The following is a 25,861-nucleotide window of genomic DNA, read 5'->3' on the forward strand; positions in this document are numbered from 1 at the left end:
GGAAAAAACAAAACTTATGAAAATACTCCAAAAAAGTGCCAAAAGTGTCAATGACATACAAATTAGCCATCTATCTGTAAGCTTTGAAACAGGAACTTCAATTTTAATAACAAAAAATTATTAAACCATGTAAAAAAATAAAGTTTCAATTTAGTAGTGTTGAAAACTCATCACATTCAACATTTAATCACACTCAGCCCATCTACACAGATGAGAGCTCTGCTAGTCGGACTTCTCATCAAGCATCTCCCGCTGGATCTAATCTCACTATATTTATTAAACGGGATATTTCATTTATCTTGTTGTCTTTATCTAACGACATATTCCCTGACTTTGGTCATTGGAATCTATTACTTGTTCTCAGGTAACGTGTTTTGGCTGAGCGCAAAGATAAGTTAATGATTAATGTAACCACGTACATTCTGTATATTGACTGATCGCTTGCCTTTATTTCCTATAATGTATAAACTTATTGTATGTTATACTTTTAAAATGGCCATTATCGATTCTTAAAACTGATACTCAGCAAAAGAGAGGCTGTGTTTCGTATTTTCACTGAAATTGAAAGGAGGCAGTTGTTATCGGCTCCGTTTTGTTATCAATATCCACACAGTGAAGATGACGCTCATCTTATGCAGCACGACGCCTCAACATGTCTGCTGTCTAAGTTGCTAATATTAAAATGAAAATAGGCAGTTCCTTAAATCATGTTTACATTTTATTGTTGAGAAAGTGAAACAAGCCAGGGTGATGTGAATGAAGTTATAAAGTACACTGTTCCCTTTGAAGATTTACCCGTGTCCTCGGTATAATCTGCTTTTCCATATCAAACTGAGAAGAAGAGACTGCAGCCTTGATCAAACTTGCGAAGTCTGAACTTACACAGAGATAATGCAGGACTGAACTGTGCGTGTTAGGCTTCTTAATATTCAGGAAAAGCCCCAATCAGAGAGGCGAATGTCTGCAGCCCCGCTTCCGTTTTCAGATGTCTCCGTTTTCCATCATCCACACTGAGACGGAGCAGCAGTTTTCGGCGCTCGAGAACTCCGGCGTAGTGTGGACGGTTGGCGTAACCGTAGCAAAACTTATGCGTTTTCAAACTAAAACGCATTAGTGTAAACAAGGCCTTAGAGTTTTCCAGCTCTTTTCATCCCCGCTTCTAGCAGCACACTCCATTTCCGCATTACTGGATCTGTAGCGACAACAGACCGCAAGGGATGATGGTCAAGCATGGGCTGATGGCAATTGTAGTTTTCGCTATCTCCCGTTCGCTTCATTCGCCTGAGCAAATTTTCTCAGAAGACCTATAGTTTTACCGAGTCATGCGACTTCGGTAATATCGAAAAAAAATAATATTGCGGTATGACGGTATTTACAATACCGTTACATCCCTAGTCTGTAGGCACGGGTTATACGTTGTCGTCCCGCAAGTTAAGTATGCCTTGCAGTTAAACAAGGGGCCGAAAACGAGGCGCACCTCACTGCCTTTATGTTGACAAGGAAAAAAGAAGAGAGGACCGCGCTTCTACTCATGAAACGACTGAATCAGCAGGGTATCGATTGTGTCTGTGTTGTTACAATTGTAATATTTAATAATATATAATAAATTGATATTCAAGATTTGTATATTCATCCAGCTCTGGATAACTTAAAACAGCGATTAGACCTTCAGAGCGGCAATAATGCGTCCTGAAGTAAAGCGAAACGGCTATAAACTCTAGCAAGATAGAGTGATTATATGCAGAGCCATATTCCTTTATCTTTAAATAAAGTATAACTATAGAAACTGTGTTCATCTTAACTGAAAGCTTCGTCGTGTTTTCTGGCCTCACGCATCGCGCACCTGTCAGTCAGTCAGCACGTAACGCCAAAGGGTTAAACAGACTATACGGTTACAGAAAAGTTTGCGTTATAATCCACTTACCTTTTAATACATTTTGATGCGATTATAATCCGCTATTAAAAACAACAACAATAACTGAATGTTTTGAATGGATAATGTAGCCGTGGCGGGATGCATTTTGGTCCCCGCCATGGAAGAATGAATGTAGCGGAAACCATGCTCTTTAAAACTTCTCTGTAGTTGTCTTGACAACACAAACTGCTGCTCTGGGATGAGCCGCGAGCAAAAGATGCCCCTCTTAACGCAAAGGCGCATTCAATCGGCCCCTTATGCAGCCAAACTAAAAATATATCAAATAATATGTTTCATGGTTTAACTGATAGCATTAATCGGTTACAAACGCACCCTTTTGGTTAACGGTTAATCGATGATATTGAGCATCCCTAGTATTAATATAATTGAACTGTTCAAGCTTTCAGATATACTTGTGAAATTGTTTCTAAAACTGGCCAACATCTGTGGTGGATGTTTGTTATGCAAGTCTTCAGGTATGTTCTTTTTTCTTCTTTTTTTGATGATGATGATGATGAAATGCTAATACACTCTCAGTAATTGTGCTAAAGCTGGGGCTTTTCAAAGTTTGTGTTTGTATGTAAAGCTCCACATTAGTATCTTAAAACCAAAACCTAAAGTGTACATATTGCACTCAAAAATACAACCATGTTCTCTTTTAACCCCTTGAAACATCATGGCAGTTTGTGTTCCTTTATTTTTTTCTAGGGATGCACCGATACCATTTTTTTTGGAACCGATCCGATCTCGATACAAAAAATTCTGAGCATTGATTAATACAGATCTGATACTGTGCTGTTTTTTTTTCTAAGCATAATACAGTTTCTATAGCTCTGGTGATAAACTCAAATGATAAATCTTCTTTTGTAAAAATAACAGACCTATAGGCTGACTGTATATGACAAACACACAATCTAACTAAACATGATGCTTGCTATAAACTATAGGCTACATTATTTGAGCATTCATTATGACATTGATATATGTTGTGGTCCAGCTTATGTTTCCTTTTTTGAGTGAGATGGAGAAAGTTTAAAACAAGGTCCACTTAAATGCTTCAGCGCCAAAACACAAACTGGTCTGTTGAATAAAGTTTTAATATAATTAAAATGACAGCAAAATATTCACAGTTTCAGAATAGCCTATATTAGGCTACATCATGTTTAGTTAATGACAAGTTCAGTGAATGACAATCCATACTGCTCCTGTCAGTTTCACTTTTATTAATATAATCAACTACTTTGACCACAATAAGCCAGGCTTTACTAACTATTGGCAGCACTTAAAGTATTCCCGTCAGAAGAAGAAACTCAATCGGACACTTTCAAAAACTGAGCAGCACAAAGAGGATAAATCAGTGTGTTGATGATCTGTCCAATGTATTATTAAGCTTTTTCTAATTCAAAGTTTCAGGTAGGCCTACTTTGTGTGTGAATACCTTGCAATTAGGGCTGGGTATCGACCGAATCGTCTTGCTACTATCGAGTATCGAAAAATTCTTTTGCGTTCGGTACCAAATTTCGATACTCAAGGGTATAATCTTGTCAACGTCAGTGAGCTAGAAAATCTGAGCCATCCTTAACGTGACCGGGTCAAATGCTGGTGATTGACTGCAGCAAGGCTGTCTTGAAAATCAGTAGTTTACGACGGTTACGCGCACTCACTCAGAGCTTGTCAAATGTGAGGCTGTAATGCGTACACTACTACTCTTTAAAGCATAGCATACATTTAATGCAAAGGATGTTTAAGTAATCAAAAGTATGGCTACATTATGCAAAGATTGACGGCAACAGCGCACGATGCAATATCTGTAAAGTTATCGCGACCAAGACTGGCAACACGTCAAATATGATAAAACACCTGACACAGGGTCCCCGCGGGGTCTTAAAAAGTGTTAAAGTCTTAAAATAAAAAAATCGAAATTTATGGCTTTAAAAAGTCTTAAATTTGCTGTTCTAGGTCTTAAATATTTTTGCACAGGTCTTTATTTTTGTTTTTATTGCTAGGTCTTTGGGGTGTTGTAGTTCTTTATTTCACTAGTCCAATTGTAATTTGCATTACAACTACAAAAAGGTCAACTTTCAATAGCCAATCAGCTTTCTGATATTAAACCCAGTGCGCGCGGCAAATGTGACATCATCGCTGTGTTTGCGGAAGTTCGCTTTGAGTGCACGCAACATGATTTCACTGACAAATGTCGCAAGTACAGTTTTATAAGTAAGAAGTGCTGTAATACGAGAGAGCGAATCTCTGCTCGCGCGCCGGTTTCCTTTTGTTCATGGACAAAACTGCTTGCGAGCTCTCAAAACACTGGCTGCTCACGTGCGAATGATCTGCTCTCGCTCAGTCAGACTCCTTTCGTGCTTTTGCTCTCCAAAGAAGCTTCAGCATACTGTAGTTGTGTTACAATAGCAACTATAGAATTACCACAACAGAGTAATTGAAGTACTTTACAAAACACTTTACAGCAGACACTAGTTCACTTTATTTTAGTGATAAAATGGGATTGATAGTAGCATTTATTTAAAGAGTGAATAGTACAGTAAGCTATAATACCTAAAATACCTAATTTATACCTATTATTACCTATTTTCTATCACGGTTACATTTCTGCTTGCCAGAATGACCAATAATTATTGGCTAGAAATTGCAACAGCCATCGGAAAGTAGGAAAGTTTTTGTAAAACTTTGGAAAAACCTGAGGGATAAGTTTGTTAAAACAACAAAAAAAGAGGCCCCCAAAAACATCTTCAATGATAATGATTATCTTTTTATTCGTCTGATTTTACTTTCTGTTTTTTTGGAGCGCCGCCTGTCATTAAAAAAAAATATCTCAATGGTGAACGTGTCAAGTATAAAAGCCTTAATCTGTTTTGTGAGTTGTGCGATGCGGTGCCAGGTGAAAGTATAAATCTGCATAAGATGTTTGTTTTTTCTGTAGTTCAACGGTGCATTTAATCTGACTTTACCACTGTTCAATTTAAATAACTTTGTTTTACCCCTAATTTAATGCTTTTACATTTTCTCTCGCGTGTTTTTGATATTGCGATATAGGTCTTAAATGTAATACTTAATGGTCCTAAAAAGGTCGTAAAAGGTCTTAAATTTGACATTATGATATCTGCAGAGTCCCCATGACAGTACACAGAATTAATTTACGAGCAGAAAGTTGCTCCGACGCAGTCATTATCTTCATCCTCTTAGTATTTTCCTGACTCAGGGCCTCCAACAACGTGCCCACCACAACTGTAGTCTTCCATGACTGATGAGTATAACTGCGCGATGGTTGGGGCTCCGAAAGGCAAACAGACATACAAAATCAGTTTTTAGCACTTCTTGCTTGTGTACCGTTAAAGCTAAGGCCCAGATTACACTACCAGTTAAATGTGACCCAATTCCGATTTTTTTTGCTTAAACTTGTGACAATGTGGTGCTTCTCCGCGGTTTAATGGTGTGGAAGAGAGAGCGTGTGTGGATATTCCGACGTGGGAAAAAACAACAACAACAGAGGAAACATGGAGGACGGTGGTCAGTCGCCATTATTTGCTCCCACTAGACCTGAGATCTCTCTCGTACCACAAATTCCTCTCAGTGGTGTAGGACATCATACAGCATATAAACAATAAGCGCTAGCTGCGATGCAGGCCCTTCCCCACCTCCTTCGCCTCAAAATCATTTTAAAGTTGGGCAAATTCATGTTGTAATTTTTACGCTATTAACGTTATCAATGCACGCACTGCGGGCTACACATAGAACAACTTTATTCCCTTTAACACCAGTGCGCACACAGGCTACATCTTACACACACACACACATCAGGGCCGTACCATTACATAAACTGCGTGGGGGTAAATCTGGACTGAACCATTTGCTGCTTATACTACACCACATATTTCGTAGAGCTAAAAAGAAAATTTATTCCATCGTGGCTAGTGTGGCACAGATGCTAGGACCCGCCTTTATGCATGCATCATAGGTTGTATGGCAAGTGTAAACGCATGAATTCGATATGGGTCACAATTAAAAGAACGTGTAAACGGACAGACAAAAAAATCTGAATTGGGCATCAAGACCTGACAGTGTGAACGGGGCCTAAGTTTGTGCGGGGAAAATGTATTCATTCTTTTTTTGGACCTAATGTATGCTGTGCAGCGTTATGTACTGATCCGATGGCTTTAAATACCTAGCTAAATTGATACTAAAATGCTTTAAGGTTAACGGTAAATGATAAAGTTTACCTCACATTAAACTTGTCTTATTTAAATGTCCTTATCCTTGGCTGCATTAACAGTTTAGCTTTCAAGTTTTCTTCACATTAATGTTATAGTCTGCTCCTGCTGACCCTGGAATTAGGATACCATCAAGTGATAATCCATTGCACTGGCAGAAAAATGAACAAGGAAAGGAAAGATGAATGCCACAGGGCCGTTACAAATTTTATTGTTAAAAGTTTGCTGCCTTTTTCTCCTGTGGAGGCTTCATGGTGGAGCTAAGAACAGTAAGCTGTAAATGATGTTGTAATATTATTACCATTTAGGCTGTTGGCCATGTTTGTAGGTAGTCTCTTAACCTAGATAATTTTTAAATCTTTTTATAGTAAGCAACAATGATAAAATAATGCTAATGTTACTTTTTTGTGTTTGATGATGTCAAATATAGGGAGATGATAAGCACTTTAAACCCCAGAAATCAGTCCCCCAGCCGAGACATGCTCTCAAATACCCTCATACCTGCAGTTGAAAAAGAAAATATCAAGAAAGAGTTGCAAGATGTGAGAGATGTGGCTGTGACTGCTGATGGCTGGATCAGCATTGCACAGGACCACTACCTGACAGTGTCACTTCACTTTGTCAGAGAGGGTTCCATGAAAGAGAGGGTCCTACATACAAGGGCAGTATACACATCCCAGACAGGGGACATTTTAGCAGAAGAGATAAGAGATATTCTTGATGAATTTAATATAAAGGATAGAGTAGTTGCTGTGACAATGCAGCAAACATGGATGTAGCAGTAAAAAGAGATGAGTATTAAAAAAATTGGCTGCTTTGCTCACACTCTCAATATTGCTGCTCAGAAGCTTTCCACAATTACCTCAGTCTCACAGTGGGCAGGAAGGATCAGAGCAATGGTGGTGTGGCTGAAAAGATCCACCCTGGCTAAACCTATCCTTAAAGAGAAGCAGCATCTTCTCGGTAGGTAGAAATCAGAATAGATGAACCTTAGTGCAAAACTCTTTGGCCAAATAGTTAATAAAAATCCTTTGCTAAATCATGCAGTAAAACATTTCTGCAAATAAACAGCCACTTTGATAACCACACAAACACAAACATAAATTTCTCTTTCCCATTTTAGGTCTTCCAGAACATGCTGTCATCCTTGATGTGAAAACAAGGTGGAATAGCTTATTCCTCATGGTGGAGCGATTCCTAGAGCAGTTCTCTGCCTTCCAGGCCACCTCCATGGACCATCGTCTTAAGAAATTAATGGACAAGGACAGGTAAAAACTCTGTTCTCATTTTAAATGCTTATTCAATTTTCAGTGTAAACGATTTTGCTCATGAATCTATAGTCCAGCTAATGAATCTGATCATATTTTACAGACTGCAGAGAATTTCTGATGAGGATTTTAGAAAAGCAGAAGAGTTTGTCAAAATTACAAAGATACTTTACACGTCAACCCTCTGCGTCTCTGCTGAAAGGAGCCAAAACTTGGGTCAGATTCTGCCTATCTTAAATAAGCTCCAGCACCACTTCACAGTGAATAAAGAGGACTCCTCCTTCACAAAGACCATCAAGGACCCTATCTGGAATGACCTCTCAAAAAGATACCAGGGGTGCAGTGTAATCCTGCTGAATTTGCTCTTGTTTTCATTAGAATTATTCAGTGATTGACTCAGTGTTTTTGTCTTGAATATCAGATGGAGGAGGGCACAGCCTTGCATCCCAGATTCAAGTCAAAAGTGACAAATGAAGTGTGGACCAGACTGAAGGAGGAGCTAATGAAAAGGACCTTAGAACAGGTGTTACTTCATATTGGTAATATTCTACTTCACTTGAATTGTAGATCAATATGTGTTGTGGTAAATATTGACTTCTCATTAATTACAAATTATCAGACCAGAGGTTTTGAATATCAGAAAATAGACTTTATTCTCCATAATAAAGCCGAGAAAGAGCAGAGCAGACCCCAGAGCTTTCTGAAGTCTCTCCTGGACACCTTCTAAAGTTTCAGTGTGTTTGTTACAATTTTTATACAGGATTATTTGACACACCCCTAAGTCTCTTTTTAACTCTTGACCATTTTTGAATAGGTTTTTAGTCTAAGGGGTCCTGCTTTTCTTGGCTCTCAGCCCACTAGCTCATGTCAACAGAGATGTTACAGGTCTATGTCAGTAAAGTATAGATGCAACTTATGCAAAGGAACTAAGTGTTTACATACATTGTCATGATAGGATAATAACTTGATAATATGTTACTCATTCTAACTTCTGACACATATAGCTTCATACAAGTATTTAACATAAATAATCAGTGCTTTACATATTCAGTTATTCTACACAATCAGTCACTCAGCCTTCTCCTAGTGTTGCTCCTGTGCAGGCATACTCATCTTACACAGACATATCACTGTATTTTTAACACAGGCCGGCATGTTTGCTGCAAACACTACATACATTTTGAGAAGAGAAAATTAACTGCTTTACACTTAGAAAATACTTCATACAGAGAGAATAAAATCTTCTTCAATCCCTCCTCTTAAGACTTTAGTCTTAATATTATTGTCTTTTAACCCCAAAGTGCAATTTCATAATCCAGTTCTCTTAATTACCTCTATCTAGTGACTGATATTAGCCACATAGCTGTTATCAATTGACTAGATTATGCCACTGTACTTTGACAGAAGTCCAGCCAAACATCTTCCCTTTTACTTTTGATTTGAAGGAAGTAAAAGACTGTACTCTGTTTTTCTCTTAACACATCAAAGACAACAATGTTTTAAGCATAAGTATTCAGTTGGTTCAGTGCTAGCTGCTAGTTTTCACACTCATGTAGAATATACTGAAGTGATATTATATATAGGTACCATGAAAGCAATATGCAAACAAAATCAATATGCAAACGTAAAAAGCATCAAATGTTGATCTTGATCTTTGCTCATCCTTGTTTCTCTTATTCCAAGCTATCAGCATCTTCATTAGACTTTGAAAAGTTGTTAATGGAGATGTGTGGTTGAGAGTCTGAGTTTTGAAATCTGCAGTTGTGCATTCATCATCCCTTGACTTGTGGCACTTCTGTATGTGGTATTCAGGCACATTATCAGAATCATGATAATTTTCTTTGTTTCTTTGTTTTTTTCTTTGTTCTGATAAACTCTTGCTTCCACACGTGGCACTTAGTAGTTTAGAGCTTTGGAATATTCAGGCTCCTCTGTTTCCAGTCAGCTTTCCCTTGCTGGAGTTGTTCCCTTTCGCTCCTTTGAGGCATTGGTACCTCATCAATGGCATCCACTTTGGCAGCTGTTGGATTTGCCCTCATCCAGATATGGTCCTTTCCTCCTGAGCTCTCCAGAGCATCCACAGATAGACTCGATCAGCTGGACCAATTGGACCTTATATCTCTGCTCTCTCACATGGCTCCTTTCTGGTTTCCTGCACAGATATCGCTATGCACATGGCAATTAATTGTTTCTTTATTAAAGTCCCTACTGCATTAGACATCTTTGCAAACCATTCCAAGAGGTTATGTGCAAGGTTATAGGTGAGATTATATGCCAGGTTTTATGCAAAGTTTCATGTGGTTTCTTGCAAGGGTCATGCTGTTTCTTGCAAGGTTTCTTTCAAGGTTTCTTTCAAGGGTCGACCCAATAGCAGTTCATGCGATGTGGTGTTAGATGCTTGTTTCTGTCAGTTTCCATGCCATCACTCACCAATGCACTTGTAAACACATTAATCCCATTAAGTTTATTATTTTCACATATTTCATTGAGGGTTGGTCTTGATGGATCATCTTCATCTCTTTCAGCCATTTCTGGTAACTGAGCATAATACAATTACTCTCTCTTTTGTTTTATTCATAATTTTTCATACTCCTTTAGATGTTTTTATTTATTTATCACTCATTAACTTCATGATTACTTTATGAATGCAAACCCATTATGAACTTATTTCTGAAGGCATTTCAAAATTTAGGAAATACTTCTCTTGTCACAGATGTAATAAATATCCCTGCTTCATAATCTGCTCCTGATGCTACCTCTAATCATCTACTCATCATAGTTTCTCAACTGTGCTTGTTTACAGAATAATTCTCTATCCAGTCAACACTAAAAACAGTCATCATCTCACTGTTTGGAGCAATGGTCTCCACTCAAGTCTTTTAATTGAACTAGAGCTCTGTGAAGCTGTAGATAATTCAATCATCCACATATTGTGACAGTGTCCATACAATGATCTTCTCCCTTATTATAACCCTTTATGCATTCTGGTGTATACAGTATATGCTAGTCATCAAGCTACACGAGTACAAATAAGTTTCTACCCTCCTCTGATAGTTACCTAAAATAAACTCAATAGAAATCAAACCACTTAAAATATTTACCATCCAAAAGGACATACAGATGTTACTACTTCAATGTGTTCCTTGTGCCGCCATTCATACCGCGGCGACGGCGGTACTTGATGCGCCAGCAGCATTTGACCGCTGGGTGGCACTTTAACCACAGATATTCAGCTTTGCCTTTTCACAATGCTAAACAGACTGTTCTGTAGGCGTAGCTTACTGTATGTGATGTGATGTGTTCAATTAAAATATAATTTTAATTTAGTTTTTCTGGTAATAGACATGCTCTTACACTATACTATGCTGTAGAAAAGATACATGGTGAGAAGTCAAAAAGCAAATATAAGAATTAAGTTATTAGCCTTCAGTGCCCGATTAAATTGCGTTGGGGTGAAAATAATGTTTTGATTTCTTTGACTATCATGGCAATGTTATAATCTCAAATCTTAAACGTGCGCATATAAAAAACAGCAAAATAATATAGATTATCCTGCCGGAAGAGCACATCACCTCACAGTTGTGAACTTGCGATCACCTCAACTTACATTTAAATTTTGTTTACCTGGTTTATTGTAAACTTATTAAGTGCAAAGAGGATTCGTTTTGGAAAATAGAATTGAAGAAATGAAAGACAACTAAAATGAAAGCACAAAAATTCAGTACAAATAATTAGTCTTAAATAAATAAATAAATAAATAAATAAATAAAGCAGTCTTTTAGTCTAAATATAGAGAGATGTAGTGTTTGCTGTTTTGATAGAACTAAGACTAGACATGTTCATTTATATTTTTAATTTACGTTTTTATTTACATTTTCGTTGTTGATTATAATTACGATCTCATTTTATGTTTCAATTATAGTACATAATAATAATAAACGAATAATGAAAATAAATGAATAATGAAAATAGGACATAAATTAAGTCTGGCAGGTTTATTTTTAATAATTTAGTTTCAGTTCCGTTTTTTGTTTCAAAACGTCAATGTTCTGCTTTAAAGTATAACTGTTGTTTTGTTTTGTTTTTTTACTTAATGGCTCAGTATGTTTTGTATTTTAATTTCATATTCAGTCACCTTGCATATGCGTGTGAAATATAATGCCGCATAACCGCGGAAAAAGAAGAAAAGGCTGTCAGTTAAAGCTAATTAATCAAAATTAGCTATATTAAAATACAGCATTTATGTTAATACAGGCAGAGTGTGAACAAACTAAGGCTAAGCTATGTGCTTGCCTTTTAATGCATTTAAAAATATTTGCAGCCTTTTTATAGGCTACAGGCAACTGGTGTATAATAATGGTTTTTTTTTTTTTTTTTGTATGGTAAAGGACAATGCACATTATGTTATTGATGTAAACTTAGGCTAAAACTTACCATTGATAAACGTGACCTACCTCAAGCAGATCACTTAAAGTGTAATAAAAATAATGTTGCCGCAGGACATAAATGAACTCCCGCAAGTTTATTTTCAATAATTTAGTTTCAGTACTATTAATTTTTTTCTCAAAACGTCAATAGCACCTTCAATAATCTAAACATTAAAGATGGACCGCAAGATGTGTTGAGTGGCTATGTGGTGAAGAACGATGGCAAAGCTAAGTGTGATTATTGTAATAAACTAATAAGTTATAAAGCAGAGTCCCGACCAACAGGACTAAGCATATGCGGTTGGCTCATTCTTCACGAATATAGAATTAAAATTATGGCGCGTTAGGTTCATTGTGCATCCCGCAGGTGCAACCAACAAGGGTTGTGCATTTGAGTTTAACTTTTTGAGCGTTATAAGCAACTCGTTGTTAGTTTTTATTTAAATATATCGAGCCGTAACTAAGCAGCGCATTCTCTCCGCCTCCTCGTTTATAACCAGCTGGACACGCCACTGAAGCAGGAGAGACACTCCGTCGTTCATAATCTTAGCTGATGTGTCGGACTCGAAAGAATAATTCAAAGAGGAATGTTCTTTTAACAGTCCCGATATGTTCAATCTTTTTTTCCCTGTCATTTCTCTTCAGCAAATTATATTTTTAAAGCTGCTTGATTCTTTTAAAACCAAAAGCAGACCCCGGTAATTGGTGTTTTTTCATAAGATACTCCTTTATGAATGTTTTAATTTATGAGTAGTCTTTAATGTGCTTTTTAATAGTTTTATTTTATTCATAGCAGCACCTAAAAAGCGACTAATAACATCAACAAATTAATAAAATAAGTAGCAAATGAGAAATAAATGACAGACAAGTTGATAAAAACAGACATTATCTCTAATTATCAGAATTGCAAGATTAAAACAGCTGAATATAGGCCTAAAATGATCTAGAAAGCAACTACTGCGCGCTGATATTTATTCTTCTTTTTTTCCGAATAACGAACAATTTCAACCGCGGGGAGATACCGACAGCTTGATTTGCAGTATTTTCTAACATGTTAGAAGCGGGCAGCGGACATCAGCTAGCCGTAAAGACGGGCCGGCACAAAAAAAACATGGCTGCCGGTGGAGAAGCGGCTGTGCCCTCAGCAGCTGATTGAGACGGAGCTGCATATCCTAACTGAGTGCACTAAATACTCCGAGATCCGGGAGAAATTCTACCCGATAATCCAACACATACAAAACAATTTTGAGTCCCTGTCGAACAGAACCCATCTTACTGGGGGAGTGTGTGTGCTGCTGTGTGTTCACCCAACAATACCCGCTCCTGTCTCCAACACACAAATACTGGAACTCTTTATGTGGACTTACTTTTGATAATAGGCTACTATTATTACCTTTATCCTGTTTAATGTTATCAAAAATCTATTTTTATTATTATTTTTTTTATTCTATTTTTATTTTTATTAATCTTTTTTTATTATATGTTATTTTCATATTTGTTTTCACTACTGCCCTTTTTGCACTGTCTTGTTTGTGAGACGCGCACTGCTTTGGCAAAACGAATGTACAGTTACTTGTCATGCCAATAAAGCACCTCAAATGTGAAAATAGCCTAGGCAACAAATAACAAATAATAGTCTAATAATAACAAAAAATGCCCTTTTCATTTTCATACAATAGGCCTATGTGTGGGTTTTGACAATATGTGTTTAATTAAGCTATAAAGATCAGATGAAATGCATAGTGAAATATGAAATAAATGTCTCTTTTGCTGAAAATTTAATTAATCTATATATTTATTATTTTAAAAATCAACTCATTTTTGCCCAGAGAAAGAGGCGCGCGGCACTAGCGGACATGGGGTGCTTTTTCAAAAAAAGACGTACAGTAACTTGCAGCTGAACTATGCACAGTTTGGGGAAAAAAGGATATAGTGATGCATGTCCCCCAAAACCCCTAGTTTCTCTGTCGCAGATCCATCATTTGAAGGCAATTCAAATGTACCATCTCTAAAAATAAAAAAGGCCGCTTACGCGGCATTTGTGTTTATTATTACCATATTTTTATTTTATTATTATTAATTTATTCATTCATTCATCATTCATTATTTTTTTTTCGGTTTAGTCCCTTTATTAGTCTGTGATCGCCACAGCGGAATGAACCGTCAACTTATCCAGCATATGTTTTACGCAGTGGATGGCAGGAGGGCCAGCTGGGGCTTCGGGACGGAGTAAAAGGAAAGGCGGAATTTGCCCCGAGTCTGGGAAAGATGGCTTGCCGTAATTACACTAGTTTTTCTATCGCACACATGTGCCAAACACATAAACAAATAAATAAAAAAGGAAAAGAAAACATCTAGACTTATAGGCTGAGGTCTTTTTGCTTATAATCGCCCTTATGTTTCCGTTTTAAATGTAAGGCTGTTGCATAGAATAATACAATTTTAATGTATAAGTGATTTTGCTGCGTCTCCCTTGATGTTTCAATAACGCATAATAATCTACACAAAGACACAGCAGACATAAAGGTTGTGTATGAGAGACCGAGCAAAAGAGCGCTCTCTTCACAGCTCTGTTGATGCTGCTAGCGGCTTCTTTCTTTTTGTTATTTATTTTGCAGATAATACACCATATGAATACAACAGAAAGACATAAAACTTTACAAATTACCTTTTGTAGACTCAAAACAAGTGTCATATCTTGATAAGCCTCAGCCACATTGAAATATAATTTAAAGAATTACATTATCGGATATAATAAAATCGCATTAAATAAATAAACCAATATAAAACAAGCAAAATCAAGCTATAACAGTTTAGGTAGGCCTATATAGCCTACATAAATAAAACCGTTAAAGCCAAATCAAACTTTTATTTTACAAGATATTTTCTTTTAAAAGATTTTAGATATTTTCTAAAAACAATAAACACCAGAGAAGGTTTAGAATATTATTTATAAAGTATTTGGATATGATGATAATAATCAAATTGTGCAAACAGAACATTTTTGGGAACACGTTTCAGGTCTCTCCAGTGCATTTGGGCTGAATGTTTGACTGTGTCTAAATGAGGATGTTATAAAATACATTTTCTACCGAGTTATTAACGGATGCACGATTCCAACAGTCGGGGGACGTTCTGGGGGCTGGGTTTGCGTTACGCGATGCGAGCTATAGACCGACAGTGGAAATGCGACATGATTTCGGTCTCACTGATGCCCATTAACACCTGAAAGACAAGCTTTTGGTTATGAGATGGGGGAAGGGGTATGTCTCCACCCTCAAGTGTTTTCCACAAACATGGTTACACAAAATCCAAAACTCCCGAGGACGGATGGTGTAACCGTAGCAAAACCTATGCGTTTTAAAACCAAACCGCATTAAATATGGGGCCTTATGAAAATGAATGTTTCTATGCACAGCAACTTCTGGACTGAACTACTTGTTATTTAAAATATCTGTATTACGCTCTAGCATTCGCCAAAACGAATTTGTACATAAAAACACCGAACATAGCCTAGCTGAATAGGGTGTTGCCTGCTGAGCCATGACAGCAGCAGACAATTCCGCACGACCATAAAGCCTTCACCCGACAGTTATTTTCTAATATTCACAACGCGAGCCACAACAATAGACATGCCATGCCCATCATCCTTACAGACAACTTCGCTTTAAACTGTATTAAGGTCCCATTTACACTGCACAGCAGTTTTATATAAAACCTTAATGATACATATAACAGGCTACATTTTGATGGTGAAATAACCTTTTAAACGATGGCTTTTTATTTCAGTATTCAAACATTAAATAACGAATGCATCAAGTGAAATAACGAATATGCAAAAACACATGTATATAAATATAAAGGACTATTATAATTAGCAAAATGCTGCTCTATTTATCTTTGTATTTTTATAATTTTATTATTGTTATTTTTAATATTTTGAATTAATTAAAGCTATAGACAAATACTGCTTGACATTTTAGAAAATGTTTTGCGTATACCCAGTACCGAGAACAAACAAACAAAAGCACATGGCTTGTTAATCAATTTAATCAAGCTCTAGCCACGAATAAAATAATAGACTATTATTTTAATATTTTAGACGACGGGTTAGTAATTATACTATAAATGGTTATGTTCAGATCAATGAAATAATAACTTTAATAATTCTGCTTTGCAATTTTTTATTCATTACCAACATCACTAAACCATACATTTGTTTTATAAGTTAACCAAATATTTGCAGAGATTCAGCAGTTTTTTTTCTGACGCGTTTGCCAGTCATGCCAGTCAGTGAAAAAAAAGTAACCGTGGCCCCGTTTGCAGGTATTCAGATTCGATTTTATTAATCTGATTCAACTTTTATTATTTACAGGACATAAAAATGCAATTAAAAGTTTCAAATCAATGTGCATTGTCCTTTACCATGCAAATAAAAAAAAAAAAACATTGTTATACACCATAGCCTGTAGCCTATAAAATGGCCGCAAATCTTTTTAAATGCATTAAAAAGCAAGCGCATATTAGCCGTACCTTGAGTTTGTTCACATTCTGCCTGTATTAACATGCATGCTGTATTTTAATATAGCTTATTTCGATGAATTAGCTCTAACTGACAGCTTTTTCTTCTTTTTCAGCGGTTATGCTTGCATTATATTTCACACGCATATGCAAGGTGACTGAAATTGAAATTCAAATACAAAACATACTGAGCCATTAAGTAAAAAAACAAAACAAAACAACAGTTATAGCTACTTTAAAGGAGAACATTGACGTTTTGAAAAAAAAAAAAAAAAACTGAACTGAAACTAAATTATTAAAAAATAAACCTGCTAGACTTAATTTATGTCCTGCGGCAAAAAATATTTTTATTATAATCTGCTTAAAATAGGTCAATTTATTTATTTATTTATTTTTTGCTTTTGATGAAGCTGCATTCAACTTAAGCTCAATGTCGGCAATGTCTTTAAATAAATAATATATCTAGGCCTATTTTCATTATTCATTAATTTTCATTATTCGTTTATTATTATCTACAATTGTTGAGACATAAAATGAGATAGTAAACTATATACAACAACGAAAATGTAAGTAAAACAGAAATAAAAACATAAATGAAAAAGTCTTGTCTTAGTCCTGTCAAAATAGCAAACACTGAACATCTCTCTATATTTAGGTTAAAAGACAGCTTTATTCATTTATTTATTTATTTATTTATTTATTTATTTATTTATTTAAGACTACTTATTTGTACTGAATGTTTATGCTTTCATTATAGTTGCAAAAATATCAGAAATTGATCTCGCACGCGCAGGGAAAAAAGGCAATTATGCCACACATGACTTGCATCGCTCTCATGCCAAGTTTTGAGGATAAATTCGCATTTAGATGCTGCTTGAAATAAAATAAAACTATCAAAAAGCACATTAAAGACTTTAATAAAAAATTAAAACATTCATAAAGGAGTATCTTATGGAAAAACACCACGGGCTCTGCTTTCGGTTTTAAAAGAATCAAGCAGCTTTAAAAATATATATAATTTGCTGAAGAGAAATGACACGAAAAAAAAATAAATAAAAAGATTAAACATATCGGGACTGTTAAAAGAAAATTCCTCTTTGATATTCATTCGACTCCGATACATCAGCTAAGATTATGAATGACGGAGTGTCTCTCCTGCTTCAGCAGCGTGTCCCGCTGGTTAAACGATGAGGCGGAGAGAATGCGCTGCTTTGTGAACCTAACGCGCCATTATTTTAATTCTATATTCGTGAAGAATGAGCCAACCGCATATGCTTAGTCCTGTTGGTCGGGACTCTGCTTTATAACTTAGTTTATTACAATAATCACACTTAGCTTTGCCATCGTTCTTCACATGTTGCCACTCGGCACATCTTGCGCTCCATCTTTAAACAAATGTTTACATTATTGAGGTGCTCTCCGGCGGCAAAGTTTCTGGCAGAGTAGCGAATGAAAAAATGTGCTTGCAGAAATTGGATTAAAAATTTAAATTATATAACAAGCATCGTATTCTTTCTAATCCTCGCCCAGTTTTAATACAAGTTGTGTTTTTTATATTTGTGGCTGTGAAGTTTATTAAGAATATATATATATATATATACATATAGCCTACTTTATTTTTTTTATACTTTAAGTGATCTGCTTGAGGTAGGTCACGTTTATCAATGGTAAGTTTTAGCCTAAGTTTACATCAATAACATAATGTGCATTGTCCTTTACCATACAAAAAAAAAGAAAAAAAAAAACATTATTATACATAGTTGCCTGTAGCCTATAAAAAGGCCGCAAATGCATTAAAAGGCAAGCGCATATCTTAGCCTTGAGTTTGTTCACACTCTGCCAGTATTAACATAAATGCTGTATTTTAATATAGCTAATTTTGATGAATTAGCTCTAACCTTTGACAGCTTTTTCTTCTTTTTCCGCGGTTATGCGGCATTATATTTCACACACATATGCAAGGTGACTGAATATGAAGTTAAAATACAAAACATACTGAGCCATAAGTAAAAAAAAAAAAAAAAAAAAAACCAAAACAACAGTTATAGCTACTTTACAGGAGAACATTGACGTTTTGAAAAAAAAAAGCAAAAAAAAAAAAACTGAACAGAACTGAAACTAAATTATTAAAAATAAAATAATATATAAATATATATAATATATAAAAATATTTTTATTATACTTTTAGTGATCTGCTTAAGGTAGGTCAATTTATTTTTCTCAGTGTTTCACGTACTGTACGGCAATGTCTTTAAATAAATAATTTATTTAGGCCTATTTTCATTATTCATTTATTTTCATTATTCGTTTATTATTCGTTTATGTACAATTGTTGAGACATAAATGAGATAGTAAAATATAATCAACAACGAAAATGGAAATAAAAACAGAAATAAAACATAAATGAAAATGTCTTGTCTTAGTCCTATCAAAATAGCAAACACTGAACATCTTTCTATATTTAGGCTGCTTTATTTATTTATTTATTTATTTATTTATTTAAGACTACTTATTTGTACTAAATGTTTGTGCTTTCATTTTAGTTGTCTTTTACTTCTTCAATTCTATTTTCCAAAACGAATCCTCTTTGCACTTAAAAAGTTTACAATAAAGCGTGTTAACAAATTTTAAATGATTAATGAAGGAATTATAATGCTTTGACTTATTGTTTAATATCATTTACAAGCACAGTAGCTGTATGGGCTATTTCTGTCCGTTCGCATCCCGTCCCTTTGCGCCCCCTGGCGGCTCATTCACAAACTGCGGTCATACACTAAAAACAGAGCGGCACCTATTTCAAACGGCGGCGGTACAAGCCGCGGCGTTAATAGCCACTTTGAACTCTCACCTACTGTATCTTCACATACAATATAAACTTCAGCTGGAAAATCTTCTCCTATTGATTTTCTTAAATCATAACCTAAACATAATCTTGTTTTGTCTTCATATGTAATTATTGCCTTTAGATTCCATCAAAAATTATTAGTCATTTATACATTTATTACTACTTTAAATTTAAATAGAAATGTCTAGGACAGATTGTATATTACAGTCAATGTTTCTATTAATGCTCCTATTTTTACACAAACTTTTCAATAGTGTTTAATACCTATTTCTGCATCTAGTGTTTTTTCTTTCTGGGCAGATCTACATCTGATTTAATTTGAACCCTCACTGTGCTGGCTGATTTCATCTGCATCTCAGTCCTGTAATGACAATCATTTAGTTGGAATTTGACACTTCTTTCCTTTACTAATTTATTTTCTGATATATATATATTAATTTCTTTTTTATCTTTGAGTTATTTTCTTTTGGCTCATAATTATTTCCTAAGGCACTCCCATTAAACTAGTTGTTTATACAATTTTGATGCACTTTTTTATCAGCTGGCTAAAACTTACTGTATGCTTTGTAAATTTCTCTCTGTTTTAATTATTATTCCTTAATTTTTTTTCTAATTATTTTTCACATATGTTTTCATGTAAAATATTATCTTTTTCTTAAACACTGTTCTCTTTCAATTTTTCTCATAGCAATTTAGAACTGTTACTTTCTGACCTTATGTCCTATGAATTTATTTCAAATTGTTATTTCAATCTTTCCTTTAACTATAAATCATTTTTCTAGATTTGAATTTTTCCAGTTTTCACTATCCAATATTGATTTAGGCCATTCACAATACAATTATGTTAAGATTTTCCTTTACTTGATTTGAACTTAAATACTTAGTTCCATTCTTATTTATTCTCCAAATTATGTATTGCCTTAGCAAAAGCTTTTTCTTTAGTCACCACCCTGCATTGTAATTTATCCTTCTATGTTTAAGGAACTTTTATTAAGCCTACTGAAACTTAAACTCAAATTATTTACCATTCATCATAATATATAATTTCATCATTTAAAGTTTCACCTTAAAATTACCTTATAACACTTTTTTTTTTTTTTTTTTTTTACAAATTTGCATGATAATAATTTCTCTAAAATTGACAGGAGTCTGATTTGATACAAGAATGGGTAGCTAAACTTTTGTTCTTAATTTTCCTTCTGTAATGCTTGAACGTAATTTGGACTAGGAGCTACTTTGAGATGGACTGTCAGGCTATCCCCCCTCGCAACCTGAGACAACTAGCTCCAGATTGGTGCAACAGTCTTTTCTATGTTGTCCTGAACTTCCTTCATATCAGGGCACAGTGTTTCCCCCTCTCTCTTTGGGCTGGCTTCTTTCTTTGACTCAGCTGATGTAAAGTTCTGGTGGAGAGTTTTTTCTTTTTGATCAGTTCATCAGTCTCTTGTTAGTGTCTCTTTTGAATGTCTCTGAACAAATGTAGCTTTTTCAGTCCTCAGTAAATCCTGGGCAAAAAGTTCATGTCAAAAGTGTCCACAGCCATTTTGCTTTGTGTTTTTTCACACACCTTTCCATTTGCCAGTATACTCAGAGATGTCTGGTAGGTACGAGACTACAGTCCCCCAAAGTTCATCCATACGTCCTCTTAATTAATATATATAGAATTTAGCTCATGACTTAATAAATTATTTTTTTTCCCATTTTTTCCTTCATCAAATAAAGACTCCTTTTATCCAATTTTTTTTAATTAATTAATTTATTTATCTATTTTTGTTTGCTGTTTAACAACTTATTTTTTCTAATTCTCAATCATTTTTATCATATGTAAATATGCTTAATTTTCTATTTGTTAAATGTTCTTATAATTAATTTCTTTGGCTTTAGATTGTGCTTCACTTATTTTTCCTAATCTTATTCTAGTTTTTCCTCACTAGTTACATTACATCTTACACTATTTTAATTTCTCTAACATTTCCATACCTGTTTTAATTCAACAGTACTATATGGTGGCCTAATGTCTAATATACCTGTTCAAAATCCTTACTGCAATAGCTTCAAGTTCATAGTACTATTTTACCTCTACATGTTTGTTTACTTTAAGCATTTTTCCTATCTGAAATGCAATTTTTAATTCTCAATTACCTTTTAAGTACATAAAATATGAACTATATAATTTTTGAACTCACTATTATGTTCTTTCATTTCTCCTCAGTGTCTATGCTTTACATCTGACTCGCTGCTTTTACTACAAATAGCTGTTGTCTCAGATGACAGCCTGTAGCTGACTTTAAAACAAATGACAACAGTCAACTTACTCCACAACAATTTTTTTCATTGCACTTAAACATAATTTTATCTTTTAAAGCCAAATCTTAGTTTCTTTTAAATGTTACTGTTTTTTTTCTAATTTTTATTTTATCTGTTTAATATATATATATATATATATATATATATATATATATATATATATATATATATATATATATATATATATATATATATATATATATATATATATATATATATATATATATATATATATATATATTAAACATCTTCTCTTTTTATTCTATTAAACAAAGTTTGGACTTCTATTTTCTCCATTTTCCTATGCTTCTTTTCCCTTTTTAAAAATTAGCATTTTTGTCTCTTAGATTTTCCTAATTCATTTTTCTTTAAACTTATTTTCCTTAAACATTTGATCATTAACTCTTCAATTAATCCATATTTATTAAAGTTTTCTCTTCTAATTCTTTATTTACTCAAATCATCAACTTATCTATTTTTATTCATACTGATTTAGTAAATTTATTTCCTGATCAATATAACTATTAATCTCCATATGTAGTTATTTCCATGCTTCAATTTTTGAATTTCTTAATATTTATTAGTCTAACTTCCAGTTGCATTTTTATTAACACTTTTTATTTATTAAATCTTATTCTATCATTAATATTTTCTTATTTCATTTATCTTATTCATTACTTTATAATATTTCTATTTATTTAATACCTTATAATATATCTTTACTCTTTAGCTTCTATCTGTCCTGTGAAACTTTTGTTCTTAAAATAGACAGATTCTTACCACTCCTGAAGCAGACCTTCTTCCAGACTGTCGACATGTCAGGAATTTCAGTCCCCTCTCTGCCTATAGTTCATACTTAAAAACACTTCAAACACACAGAGATTATTCAGAAAAATGTTTAACTATATTCTTCTTTTTAGTCTGTGTCTTTCAAATGCAATATGATCTCAATTAACTTTATTAGGCTTAAACCTCCTCTGTATCACAATCTCTTCCCTAAACTGCATCACTCTCTATCTTATTGTTCTTAAATCACACAACATATGCAATCCTTCTTTTATATTATAATATAAAACGATAATTCTTTTAAACTCACTCTTATTGCAAACATACTTTTAAGCACAATCATACTTCTCACTCAGTCTAACTCATCTCTTACACTGTGTAACCTGAACCTCACCTCTATTCTAGTCTCTCTAGATCAAAGTTGAAGGCTTCTAAGCACCCCAGCAACATAGACAAATACACAACTACTTACAATTACATAAATACACCTCACTCCTCTTGAGTGACCTGTCCGAGCAGCCTCTAACCTTAGAGCTATAACCACAGAATTCTCCACTACACTCCTCTTGAGTGACCTGTTACTTCTGCTCCCGTCTTTACTGTTCTTCAGTAAAAATAGCATTTCACAGGATTTGTGCCTTTTTTCCCCCAGCCTCCTGAATAATAATATTTATCATTATTAAAACAGAACGGGTACTCCGAGGTCTTTGCGCGCTTCTCTCTATACCTTAATCTGTTTTAACTTATTAACTGTCACCACACTTTAAGAACTTCCTCTTAAAACTTAAAAATGCTCTATGCATATTCTTCATAATATTAAAAAATTTCCCAAACATGAGTAACAGTTACTAGTTAACGTTTATCCTATCCGTCAAGGCCCTCTTAGGAAAACACAGATCATTTGCATGCAAATTGTTATTTTCTCCTGGTATTCAAAACCCCTTTGTTTTCCTTTTATCTTTACTTTTACTTTTTTAGTTTTACTTGTAGTTCGTTATAGCTGGAGAAACAGTTCAAGTGACTTTTTTACCGTTACAAGCAGGTCCTTGGTAGAAAAAACACAAACGTATAAGCTTAAAATTGCTTACCGTTTTTTATCGTGGCCACATATTTGTGTTTTTCCTCCAAGCCCCAGCATGTCCAGTGTCACCCGTTCGTCTCTGTCCAGCCCCACGTTGGGCGCCATTTGTGGTAAATATTGACTTCTCATTAATTACAAATTATCAGACCAGAGGTTTTGAATATCAGAAAATAGACTTTCTTCTCCATAATAAAGCCGAGAAAGAGCAGAGCAGACCCCAGAGCATTCTGAAGTCTCTCCTGGACACCTTCCAAAGTCTCTCCTGCACCTTCTAAAGTTTCAGTGTGTTTGTTACAATTTTTATACAGGATTATTTGACACACCCCTAAGTCTCTTTTTAACTCTTGACCATTTTTGAATAGGTTTTTAGTCTAAGGGGTCCTGCTATTCTTGGCTCTCAGCCCACTAGCTCATGTCAACAGAGATGTTACAGGTCTATGTCAGCAAAGTATAGATGCAACTTATGCAAAGGAACTAAGTGTTTACATACATTGTCATGATAGGATAATAACTTGATAATATGTTACTCATTCTAACTTCTGACACATATAGCTTCATACAAGTATTTAACATAAATAATCAGTGCTTTACATATTCAGTTATTCTACACAATCAGTCACTCAGCCTTCTCCTAGTGTTGCTCCTGTGCAGGCATACTCATCTTACACAGACATATCACTGTATTTTTAACACAGGCTGGCATGTTTGCTGCAAACACTACATACATTTTGAGAAGAGAAAATTAACTGCTTTACACTTAGAAAATACTTCATACAGAGAGAATAGAAATCTTCTTCAGTGTGACCTAGTTTTTTATTGAATATAGACTCCGACTGAGCAGATAGAACAGGCACTTAGCAGGTAACCGAAATGACATCTCTGATGAAGACAGTGCATCTGCAACAACAGCACTAGTAAGAAAATATAAAGAAATCCTATTTTTTCCTATTTAATTTTATTTAATTCAGAAGAAAATTAACTTGTTTGAATTTATTTTTTATATAGTTTTATATTTGTCTTTATTTCTTTACTCATTTGTTAATAGAAGATTCCAAAGCTTTCTGCCTTGAGGAGCTGTTTGCTGTGGAGGACATGGCAATTGAAGCAAGAATGCAGACCAGCGTCAGCAGCACTACAGAGGAGATATAGAGATAATAAATAAGTACAGACTGCTTCCGTCTACACTGTCCTCAGTAAGTCCAGTAACCTGGTGGTGGGACATAAATGACACTCTGCCAATGCTTTCAGAATTGGCATCAAGGTATCTTTGCATGCAAGCATCATCCACAACCTCAGAGCGTACATTTTCCACTGCTGGGGACATTATCAGCCAGGAGCGGGCTTGTCTGTCTCCTGAAAAAGCAGACATGCTCATTTTTCTGAAGAAAACTGTTGAGTAATTTCAGTTGATCCTAAAAGATTAGTTCACCAAAAAATGAAAATTCTGTCATTAATTACCCTAATGTTGTTCCAAACCCATAAGATCTTTGTTTATCTTCAGAACACAAATAAAGATCATTTGGACTTAATCCAAGAGCTTTCTGATCCTCCCATAGATTTACTGGATAAGCATTTATCAATGCCCCGAAAGGAACCAAAAACATAATGTGGCGAGTAGGGTTGGGCATCGTTTGGGTTTTTTCGATACCGGTGCCTAATCGATACTTTTAAAACGATACCGGTGCCAAAACGGTGCCTGAATCGATACTTTTTAGCCCCAAAATGATGGTGGATGACTCTACAAAATAATTTTATTTGACAAAATATTTTTAAAAATAATTTTAACAGAACAATATGATTACAGTTTAAAGTAAACATAAATTCATACTGTATTACATTAATACATTTCCTTTGATCATTTGTTGGTGAGCATGAATTTAAGATTTGCATTATGAAATTACATTAGCTTACTATTAACCTGTGGGGGCGGGCAGGGGCCACGTACTTTTAGGAGCACATTTTAACATATATATCACAAAATACTTAACATTATTCATAGTCATTTTTGTTCATGCATCACTCTGCAGTCTTCATAAACAAGATAATTAAATAACTTAAACTCAAAATAATCTTCCTTGTTTATTTATTTGACAAGTAACGTTATACGGGTGTTGGAGAACACATTTCTAGCATTCAAGTACATCAAGGCACATTGCTGCACCTGTAAACTTTAACAGGCCTACAGCTGAAGTCGATTTATTTTGCCCTCCCATTCATTTACAATAATGTTTCTGAAAGTGTTTACACTGTTTCCTAAAAAATAATTATTCTGGAGTAATAATAAGTGCTATTTTTTATTGTTTATTTCGTGCATTAATAATGACCTAAACACATTGAATGACAGTAAAAAGTAGCAATTTTACTCAATAAATGCGTTAAAAATATCAACTGATTTATATATAGTCATTCAAATGAACTTAAAACGATAAAAAACTGCAACAAACATTTATTTAGGCCCGAACTACAAAACCAAATGTAAAAC

The 25,861-nt window shown here is 34.5% G+C and overlaps 1 protein-coding gene across 7 annotated transcripts in view; it reads left to right on the plus strand.

Annotated features, from left to right (window-relative positions):
* LOC141375054 (uncharacterized) overlaps positions 1-25,861 on the plus strand; it is a 39,380-nt gene that overhangs the window by 3,851 nt on the left and 9,668 nt on the right. Inside the window, exons 4-10 of one of the 7 annotated variants that reach the window (XM_073926426.1) lie at positions 6,243-6,413; positions 6,575-7,107; positions 7,268-7,412; positions 7,516-7,749; positions 7,834-7,951; positions 24,206-24,293; positions 24,425-25,441. In XM_073926426.1, coding sequence (XP_073782527.1) covers positions 6,936-7,107; positions 7,268-7,412; positions 7,516-7,749; positions 7,834-7,879 — 597 coding nt within the window. In that variant the 5' untranslated portion in view covers positions 6,243-6,413; positions 6,575-6,935 and the 3' untranslated portion in view covers positions 7,880-7,951; positions 24,206-24,293; positions 24,425-25,441. Of the gene's footprint in view, positions 1-5,403; positions 7,108-7,267; positions 7,413-7,515; positions 7,814-7,833; positions 7,952-24,205; positions 24,294-24,424; positions 25,442-25,861 lie in introns of those variants that run through there. The other 6 variants (XM_073926429.1, XM_073926427.1, XM_073926428.1 and 3 more) reach the window with 6 other exon arrangements.

The sequence above is a fragment of the Danio rerio genome, chromosome 16, assembly GCF_049306965.1.
Source record: "Danio rerio strain Tuebingen ecotype United States chromosome 16, GRCz12tu, whole genome shotgun sequence".
NCBI classification, from domain to species: domain Eukaryota; kingdom Metazoa; phylum Chordata; class Actinopteri; order Cypriniformes; family Danionidae; genus Danio; species Danio rerio.